The sequence below is a fragment of the Macadamia integrifolia genome, unplaced genomic scaffold (assembly GCF_013358625.1).
Source record: "Macadamia integrifolia cultivar HAES 741 unplaced genomic scaffold, SCU_Mint_v3 scaffold381, whole genome shotgun sequence".
Classification (NCBI taxonomy): domain Eukaryota; kingdom Viridiplantae; phylum Streptophyta; class Magnoliopsida; order Proteales; family Proteaceae; genus Macadamia; species Macadamia integrifolia.
Window position 1 is genome coordinate 108,693 of NW_024869847.1, and position 10,701 is coordinate 119,393.

At 38.5% G+C, this 10,701-nt stretch overlaps 1 protein-coding gene across 7 annotated transcripts in view; it reads right to left on the bottom strand.

The window, feature by feature from the left end:
- Positions 1-442: 442 nt before the first annotated feature.
- Positions 443-10,701, bottom strand: part of LOC122068400 (probable serine/threonine-protein kinase SIS8) — a 31,561-nt gene continuing 21,302 nt past the window's right edge. For 4 of the 7 annotated variants that reach the window (XM_042632255.1, XM_042632256.1, XM_042632252.1 and 1 more), the window contains 6 exons: positions 7,544-7,622; positions 7,334-7,432; positions 7,130-7,243; positions 4,814-4,863; positions 4,542-4,718; positions 443-963 (listed from right to left, as the gene is read on the bottom strand). In XM_042632255.1, coding sequence (XP_042488189.1) covers positions 804-963; positions 4,542-4,718; positions 4,814-4,863; positions 7,130-7,243; positions 7,334-7,432; positions 7,544-7,622 — 679 coding nt within the window. In that variant the 3' untranslated portion in view covers positions 443-803. Of the gene's footprint in view, positions 964-4,541; positions 4,719-4,813; positions 4,864-7,129; positions 7,244-7,333; positions 7,433-7,543; positions 7,623-10,701 lie in introns of those variants that run through there. The other 3 variants (XM_042632253.1, XM_042632257.1, XM_042632258.1) reach the window with 3 other exon arrangements.

Here is a 10,701-nt window from a genome sequence, read left to right on the forward strand (position 1 = left end):
ATTTGAAAAGTACAAAACCACCCTCAAATAAAAAATTCGAGTAGGACCGCAGCCTGCCTATCGAGGCACCTGTACCAGTACTCCCTGGATTAAATGGTGATGAAACACAAGACATCGTATACCTACAATCTCCACCTCCAAATTTCAAAGCTATGTTTCACAGTAGCAAGGGTAGGTTCAAGGCGCAACAGATAAGCAGTCTTAACTTGGACAATCCCTTGGCTTAACTGGAAACTCAGCTAGTGGACTTCAGTAATAAGGATCAGCGTGAGCAAGGGCTGCCCAATACAATTTGGGCAAATGAAGTAGGCAAATAAGGTCAAACACAGATACCTGGTTGACCAGGATTAATTCTATTGTCTTACCTTTACACTGAAAATTAGTTAATTGTAAAGGAAGCATCTCTAGAAATAATGGCTTCTCAAGATTTGTTACCTTGGCATTGTAGCTACATCACTGAAGGCTGCATATTTAAAAGAATTGTTTAACAATTACAGTCATTATCAGAAAAATTTAACCCAAACATGGATTAAAGAATTTAAATGGATCAATACAGAAAATATACAACTTTAAGAACAACCCAGAGCCAAGCCAAAAATAAACCAGTGGGGGAAAAAAGAAAGAAAAAGAAAAGAATTACATATTCCTGAACCTGAAAAAAAAAAAAAACATTGGATAGATTATTCACAGCTTTTGATTAACCTTCCTAACATCGGCCAGAATGACACAACAATGCACACTTTTGTCACTCTAGCTGACTTATAATGTTGATGACTCCAACCGCAATTTAATTCTGAATTCCTTTAGCCTTCTTTCTCTTCTGTACCCAGTGATGTCTCCCCCTTCACCTGGCCACTGCTTAGTGGTGCCCTGTGTCTAGGCACTTGAGAATTTGTTATACGCTTTTGTAATGGCTTCAGTGCTGCCATGATCTCAGCAAAAGAAGGTCGCATCTTTGGATCTCTAAAATGTTCAGGAGAGCAAGTTAAAAAGTCTGCGCTTTGATCTTTCTATGAACATGAAATTTTCATAACAAAAGAAAACTTGCAGAGTTTGATCCTACAATACATCCAAAAGCATAAGCACAAAAATATTTGCCTATGTTTTATGGACATTAGATGTTTCAAGTAGCGTTCAAGCAAAATGTTGGTTGAGAAGATGATCCAAAATCCTGCACAACCATTTTTTTTTTTCCCTTTATTGTCATACCCTTTAGTGTGCAATTGGGGATGATGATTTCTGAATTTTGAGTTCCTTTAGGATTTCCTCATCCCTTTTCATATAGAAGCTTATTCATTGAAGATCTTGTTATCAATATTAAAAATGAAAAGTAAATAGTGAATGCCAGGATATGAAATGTATGAGACCCTATGTGCTAGTCAATTGTACCACCATCTCAAGAGGTGTTAAACATTCTCTCCTCTGTCTGCGAGCATGTCACGACAATGTGCCCATGTGAAAAGACATCCATGCCCCTTATTTGGGGAGGAGAGAGATAGACACAGGAGAGCTGGCGTAGGCCATGCTCCCAGACAGAGAACAACTTCCCATCTTTTAAATACAAAATGTTGATTATGGTCCCCTTCTGGTTGAATATATAACTCGATCAAATTGTATTTTACGTTTTTTATCACACAGAATTGCACAACTATTAGAGTTGAGCATCAGAGGGGAAAATTCTCATATAACAATTAATCATACCATATCTATCTATCTACCTGTCATGCAGAGAGTCAAAGGACCTGCAGCTAAAATAGGGCTAGCCAGTGGCCCGGTAGCTAGCATTCACTTAGGCTGATTTTGCCAGACACTAACTGAAAACTTCAATCACAAAGATGGGAAAGGAACTAACTTCAAAGGGGCATGAAAGAGCCAAATGACATGTGGTACAAGAGAGGAAAGCATGGGATTGAACTCTTCCAAAGGAAGTCACATAATAAAGGAAAAGTGACTATTGTGGTAAACCAGTTTGCCAACACCATGTAGCAAATAATATTTTTCAGTGAGTGCTTGTGAAGAAAAAAAAAAGGATCAGTGAAGGTGATCCCATCACAGCATCTGTCAGATTAGCATTTTCCTATAACTTGCTCCAGCATAGGGTTTCTCCAATTGGCACATGCCTTCTTTGAGTTTATTGCAAACCTCAGAGTTGGCCCACTCTCAAGTCCTCGTAGACTTTTACCACATTTAGGTTCCTTATTTCCTAATTATTTATTTGATCTTCTTTGGAAAGATTAAAATTTAATAAAAAAACTTCAAAGCATGAAAGAAAAATATGCAGTTGGGGTGGGGGGAAGCAAGAAGAAGAATTCCCTAACAAATCGAAACTCCTAATCGCATCTACCTTAGCCACATGACATAGTAGGCATTACAATATTCATCTCAATTCTCACCATTTTAGCAGCCTAGTTCTCTGTCAGTTCAATTTTTCCTGCCTACTCTATGTCACGTTGCTTTGAAATTCTCTTTCATATTTCTTTACTCCCTCCAGTAGTATTTATCTCAAAAATTCTTGCTAGTCTGATCAGTCTGAAGATCCTCCAACCTTATTCCCTAGACCTATTTTATCTACGACTTACTCTCAGGGGCCCATAAGCTACAAGGTCACATAGGCTGTCAAACCTATCCTGCATCACATAAGGTCCAGATCGACCTGAAATTGATCACCATGGGACAAACCACCTGGGTGTCACTGTTCATCCATAAGAGGGCAGGAATTTCCCACTGTGTCACTGTTCAAGAATCCAACCCATGACATTTCCGGAAAAAGATCCATTTTGAGAATCATCAATCTAACAACAATATTGAATAGCTGGAGATTAGAAGTTTCTAGTATCAACATTGGAAACTCCATGCTATCTGGAAAAGGCCAAGAGGATCTCAGAGGTATCCCACCCAGTGTGAAAACCATCCTCAAAGGGAAAAGTATTGATCTGAAAGGGGTGGTGCTACAAATGGGATGGAAGAAAATAGGATAATTCTCTGAGAAATTTCAGCAAAACCAAATCATCCCCTTCAACCACATTCTACAACACTAAGATTTAAAGACAAATGAATGTTGGTGGATTACTTGCAATCCAGCAACTGGCATCCATACTCCATAAGAAGAACCATCAAAAACATCATCCACAGATTTGGGAAGAGAACAACTCAAAGCTAGAAAGGAATATTATTGATGTTTATACGATTTTTTCCCAAATCTTGGTTATTCATTAATCACAAATAGAGCCTGAGGGGTGCAATGATACAGCAAGAGCTCTAACCCCTCACATATTCTGAAACATTTCTTTCCACCTCAAGGCAGTCAAATTCAGAACACATAAATATGTCCCCAAGGCAGTTCAGTAGGAAGCATTCCTTTTCTCTTACTCCATCATACAAGTCGTGCACAGTCAATAGTCCAAACTTGCCAAGGGCCCATGAAGGTACCTATGCCATCCTTATCTGTGAGAACAGTCTGATGAGGGAGCACATGCACCCTCAAATGGCCACACAATTTCCACAGCAAGCATGAGGACAAACTACACCTTTCATGCCTGTATTATAGTTAATGCAGTCTTATTCTTGCAGTTTATTCATGAACTTCCATTTTTGTAAATCTTCTCCACTATCTCATAGCCTCATCTTGGACATCCACAAGTCATGGCTAAATGGTCATAAACCTAGTTAGCAAAAACAACATCATAGCCAAACCACATTGCTTAACAAGACTTGGACATGTTGTTTTGTTATGGGTGTAGAATTTAGACTTGACGTTGTTTAATGTCTAGGAACTTATAATGGGTTATGACATTTATATATATATATGTGTGTGTGTGTGTGTGTATTAATGTCGGATGTTATAGTTATTTTTAACGTTAGATGCAGATATTAATGTAATAATTCCTCAATTTATATGAGTATACTGCCTCCTTTTTTTTTCTTTTTTTTTTTTTTTTTTTTTTTTTTTTTAAATCTACACGTTTAAAACATGTACTGTCCGCTATTCTGTTTTTTGGCCATTCATACCCTTGTTTTATTTACTGTGCCATTCAGGTTTTTTCACTGTTTAAAACCCGTACCAATCGTTTCCTTTTTTTTTTTTTGCCTTTTCTGTTCCCATTTTTTTCCTAACTATGGTCATAACCCCTCAACAATATCTTGATCAGAACTTAGTCAATGGCAAAAAAGAGTATCTTAAATTGAGGGCCGTGATTATCTTACATGAGTGTAACCCAATTTGCCACATATAGTTTAAAATACATGCAAAGGATATAGCATGTTTACTAGCACAATGCAGAAGCATCTGATATGGAGTTCCTCACCTGACCTTAAAACTAAATTTTTCACTCTTAAGAATGTAAGATGAGAGAGACCGCCTGAGAAATTTAGTACTGAAACTAGCAGCAGTTATGAATGAAACAAAAGCTATTGAGAAAACCTACGCTAGATCTCCTAGATAATGCAGCCAAGACCCATGGCACCATTAGGTGGATTGGAATATCAGATGCTCAACATTTAATAAGACTATAGATGAAATGAAAAGTCAATAAAAAACTCACGTTTGCCAACATTTCCTTACGATATCTGCAACAACTGGATCCATATCTTCAGGAATATCAAGGCGCCGATGCTGGAATCCAACAGCACCAACAACTTGCATGGGATTCAACCCTCCCCAAGGTTGTTGCAACGTAGAGAGCTCCCATAATATGACACCAAAGCTAAACACATCACATCTACAAATTTCCAACCTCAGTCTCAGCCTTCAAATCCATAATCCATAAAGGCATATAAGAAAATTTATTGTTAAGTAGAAGGAAAGAAGACATACTTCTCATCTGAAGGTTCATTTCTTAATACTTCAGGAGCCATCCACTCGGCCTGAAGAAAGAAAGGGCATCAACGAATTAATAAGCTCATCTGAGCATCAACACAGAAGAAATGATAGAAAAGAAATAAAGTATTTGAGAGAGATACATAAGAAAAGAAGATGATATGGGGAATAGAAGTTACTTTCATGAAAGACATGAGCATCAGCTATTATCGTCAAAACATGTCACAGTTTATAAATCAATGACTCCCCACTAAAGCCATGAGATGTCATACACTCATACTCTAGCCCTGATCTATGTATTTCAAATTATACAATATTTGGACAGATATCTTTGTAATTTTTCTAATCTAATAGAAATATGTGTTGCAAACTTACAATCCTATTTTGTGTTCGTGGACAGACATGGAAATTACTGCCCAGGGGAGATACAGAGATGGAGTTTTACACACAGAAAACAACTGAAATACAGAAAAAGGGTTATGGTTAGACAAGTTCATTATGTTTCACATATATTGGATATCTTCATTTTTTTTCTTTCCTTTAGAAATTTTCACAGGTATCAATTGATTCAGCAATTGGATTATTGGAGTTATCATGTCATTAGTCTAGGTTTATCTTTTTAACCATAAGTATTCTTTCGGGAGCAGTGTGGGCTAATGAAGCATGGGGGGCCTATTGGAATTGGGACCCAAAAGAAACTTGGGCATTTATTACTTGGACTATATTCGCGATAGATGAAATATAACCAAGGTATATCTTTTTTTATCACAGGTTGAATTGATCGTCAGAAGAAGAATTAGACCAAAAATTAGGATACATTCTGGGAAAATGAAACTTCCATGGAAGAGAAGCAAATGAAACGCTTTCATAAAAATTCTCTTAGAATCGAGAATGAAGTTTTCATTCTGTACATGCCAGATCATGAATTTTTTGTGGTCTAATACCATGGTTTTAAGTATAGGTGCGTATCGTGCCGTATCGGTAGGCATCGGCACGATACATACCGATACATATCATGAAAATTTTAAAACCCTTATGTATCGATACGTATCCAACGATACACACCGATACGCACCGATACACCACCGATACGCACCGATACTCACTGATACGTATCGATACTCTATGAAAATTTCAAAATTGAAGTGAAATGTACTTTTCGGTATGTATCGGTGTGTATCGGTATGTATCGACCGATACACACCGATACGTATCGATACGGTCATAAAATGGCCAAAATGGGTAATTTTTTAGAAAAAAACATAATTTTTTGAGGTGTTTTTGTTCCAAAGTTGCTGCCAACCATTTTTCTCTCTAACTAAAGTGGAAATCAAGGTTGGGAACAAGGATTTTACATTTATGGGACAATTATAAACCTTGGATTCTTAGTGCGATACTCTCAATTTACTGTTTATGCATAATACATGTTATATAAAACTTTTTTTAACTATTTTTTTATGCAAATGTGTATAAAAAAGTGTTTCCTATCCATTTATGTGCGTATCTTTAGCGTATCTTAGCGTATCTCCGATACGATACGATACTCTCCGATACGTATCTTAATTTTGGCCGACCGATACGACCACCGATACCGATACTTTAATCCTTGTCTAATACTCTACTCAGACAACATGCTGCCTCCAACATAGGGGTTGCTTAAAGAAAAATTTGGGAAAAAAGAACCAATTGTCTGGGAAATACTTCAAGAAATTATGCAAGGGCATCCTGTTTCTGAATAGAGCCCCACTTTGCTTAGATTAGGCATCCAGGAATTCCGACCCATTTTAGTGGAAGGACACGCTATTTTTTTACATCCATTAGTTCGTAAGGATGCACTAGTTTTCCTAATCTTTTAGAGATGCTGTCACTCGGACTTGAACCGAGATGCTCTAGCACTGCTTCCTAAGAGCAGCGTGTCTACCAATTTCACCATGACGGCTTGTTTGAAAGTAATCATCTTGAGTTACTGCTCCAGGAGACTTTTTGGTTCCACAAATTGCCCTTCAAGTGAGAAGACTGGACCAGGATTATCTGGACATTGATTCTGCCCATAGATGACAGACAATGATGCATGGGTCAAGAGGAACAATATTGCAAGACTGAAGTATCTAAATAAGACTGCAGACGGATGAAAACAAGACGTAGTCAAATTTAAAGGGAATTCAAATTACTTTAGCAGCAAGAAAACATATCAGTATCAAAATAACTGAGAGAACAGAAAGTAAGACAGGCACCGACAGCAAGGAAACTAATGACAATACAGCAAATGTAAACAATAAGAATCAAGATAAAGATTATAGTGTTGATATTGACTTGAATTAACAGAGGAAAATAAATTGAATCAGTAAGGCAGCTCACTGTCCCAGCAGTTGACCTCGAAGAGAGAAATGTATTGTGTTTCATTCGTGATAATCCAAAATCACAAACCTAAATGATTGGGAAACAATTCAACTCAAGTTAAACCAGGCTCAGATCTTATCTTCAACAATAACCAAATACATCAGACAAGAATGCTACCTTCACAACCCAATTTTTATCAACAAGAAGATTTGGAGACTTCAGATCACGATGAACAATTACCGGTGTACAGTTGTGCAGATAATTCATCCCTCTAGCCTGAAAATCAGTTATAGTAACGATGAACATTATTCCACTGCAAAAACCAAGTTTACCAAAAACTTTATTAAAAGAAATAACATTAAAAGTTCAGAATTTATGGAAACGTACAACATCCAGGGCCATCCTCAAACGCCTTCGCTCATCTAATTGATTGTTAGGGCGGTGAATTAATCTATACAAACTACCTCTGCAAAACATGAGTTATGCTTCAAGCTTCTGAAAGATGAAAATATATACAATGCTCAAAACAACTGATGTTTCTTTTAGATTAACCACAAACCATGGAAAACCACTAGTGCAAAGAATATCCTTGCAGAAAAAGTATATAGAATTCAAGATTTCTGATTGATAGCGACTACAAATGCTTCCAAGTTGCAAGCCTATTTCAAGGGTTCCCTCCTTTTTCTGAATGAATCTAATATTATTTCAGTTTGCACTTATAATCTGCTAAAGCAACAAAGGAAGTCACAAAGGAGAGAGAGAGAGAGAGAGAGAGAGAGAATGAAGAAGGAGAAGAAGATGAAGAGAGGAGAAACAAGAAGATGTTGCACAAAAAGTTGGGGAGCTTAGGTCAATGCCTCTCCCCTACATTCACTAACATGAGAAAATATAAAGTAAGATTGCATAAATGCACCTTTACTAACATGAAATACACAAGGATATCAGAGATCAAAGATGTCAACTTCCCAAATCTGAAGGTGGCTTCGGTATCAGAAGAATCAAAGATGTCAACTCTATGGGTATCCTCAAGCTCATCTGGAAAATTATGTCTTAGCAGAGTATCTGGGTTGATTGGATCCATTCTTCCCTTCTTATTAGCCACTCCCTCTAGACTGTCCCCATCCTTTCTGATGCCTCTTGGATCTGGAGGAAAATTCTCTGTCTCAGACCTTTGGCCCTTACTACCATCTCCTTCTCTATTGGTAATGGTCATCTAACTTCTCTTTGGTTCGATCCTTGGCACCCCTCTAGCAATCTTTCCTCCCTGGTCACTCCTAGGCATATCTATTCATCGGGCCTTCCCATGTCTGCCCCTGTTTCCTCTATTCTCTCCCCTTCGGGCTGGTCCCCCCCTTTCTCCCCCCCCCCACTCTTGCCAACCTCCGGTCCTCCCTCATCTCCCCCCTGGGCACCGTGGAAGGGAAGACAAATGTATCTGGCTACCCTCTTCCATTGGGACCTTTTCATCTGCTTTTGCTTAGTCCTTTGTCAGATCCTCTGGCCCTGTTGTCCCTTGGCGAAATCTCATCTGGTTCAAAGGCCACATTCCTTGCCACAGTTTCACGGTCTAGAGATCTCTCTAACTGTCTCCCCACCCAATCCTTCCTCATCTACAGACACATCCCTATCAACCCCTCTTGCTGTCTCTGCCCTCATGATCTTAAGCACTCTCCCCACCTTTTCTTCTCTTGTCCCTTCTCTTCATCTGTCTAGAAGAAAGTCCTCTTTAGGTGCTGGCCCTCTCGAAGACCCATTCTCCCTCTTGACAAGGAATCGATATGGATTGATTTTCTCCCTCTTGACAGGGAATCGATCTGGAATGAAATGACTTTTGCGGGCTCCACCATATGTGATACCATTGGCAAGCTTGCCTTTTCTGCAACCATTAACCACCTTTGGATGGAGTGTAACATCCGTAGATGGTCATCCAACCCATGCTCTCCGAATAAGATTTGGAATGCTATCTTCTTTGACGTTATAATGTAGGACTAGGTTTGACAAGTCAAACTAGACCCAAACAACAGGATCTTGTAAACCAAAGAACAACCAAGAACCCAATATACCAGCAATAACAAATCAGCAAAAGCAATAATAAATCAGCAGTCCATCGATCTCAGTCCAGCAGTATTGATTAGGACAGAACAGCAGTAATTAAATAAACATAACCAGGAGCTTCATATGACTCTTAGAGGTCCGAATCAACAAGAATAATGATCCACAGTCCTAAGACAACAGTATATTAATAAATCTAAGACTGCAGGTTCTAGAGACTTGCAGTCGATCCCAATAGCTTCAGAAAAGTCTATAGCAGAATATTAGATAGCATATTATAAACTCAGATCACCAGTTAAAAGGTCCAATCCATTGGAGAGTAAGGGCAGCATTCAACCTCCACATCCAACACAGATCAAACAGCAGTTCTGGGCAAAAACTCCAATCGGCCAGAATAGGAATAATTTCTATAACTAACAACTCCCTGGTCAGATTACTCTAAAAATTGGATCGAGTCTTCCATACAGCAAGGGTAACACTCAACCAGAAACTCAAAGCCATCGGGTGGCCAGAACTCCAAATAGACTAGGTCGACAGAATAGGAAACAGAGAGCTTAACCCAGAAATTTCTGTAGAAAAATTCAGATTACTTACCTGTTCTGTTGGAAAAGATAATCCACTAAAGAAAACCAGAAAATAATAGCAACCCACTCGGACTTCTCGCCGCAGAGCGTCGATTGGATCAAACACCAATCCCTTGGCCTTGATCAAACACAAGGAACCACCATTGATACCCAGTGGCAGCAACAAGAGAGTTTTTTTTTATAAATTCAAATCGTCTCTCTATGATGAGAGCTCTCCTTTATATATAATAATGATGGGGAGGGTTTTCAAGTAATAGTAACTCAGAGTTACTAAATCTGAGTTACTAAAAATTGATTACAAGAAGTTACTAAAAACTGGAAATTATAATCTAATGAAAATAGAAACTAGTCTAGACAGAAATTAGAAACTAACAATGACTTGAAATTAGAAACTAATTTAGGTACTGAAATTAGAAACTAAATAATCCCATTTAAAAAGGAAACTAAAGAAAAAGGAAACAAATCACTGAATCCCGTATGCAACCTTAGAACCCCTAGTTTAAACCCATAAAAGTAGCCCAATACACTCCAAACCACATGGACTGAAGGCCCAACACGTATACAACCCAACCCTAAGCTTATTCCTAATAAAACAAGCCTAGTTTGGTGAAGAATCTGCATCACGTTACCTCCAAAATTCGCTCCTTCCTTCCTAGGCCTGTCCCCAGCTCCCTAAGGAACAGTCATATCATTGCCTCCTAGAACCTGCCTATTGCCACCATTCCCCCTACTTGAAGTTTTCCCCCTACCATCCCCACCCCCACCTTTTGGTTTTGATGTATCCCTTTCATCTTAGGTTTGGTAGTTGGCTGTTCGTTATGCTGCTTTGGGTGTTGTTTTGTTTTGTTTGATCTTTTTGCCTGTGGTGGGATTTTCCTTGTTGGCTTAAGCCTCCCCTCCCCCCCCCCT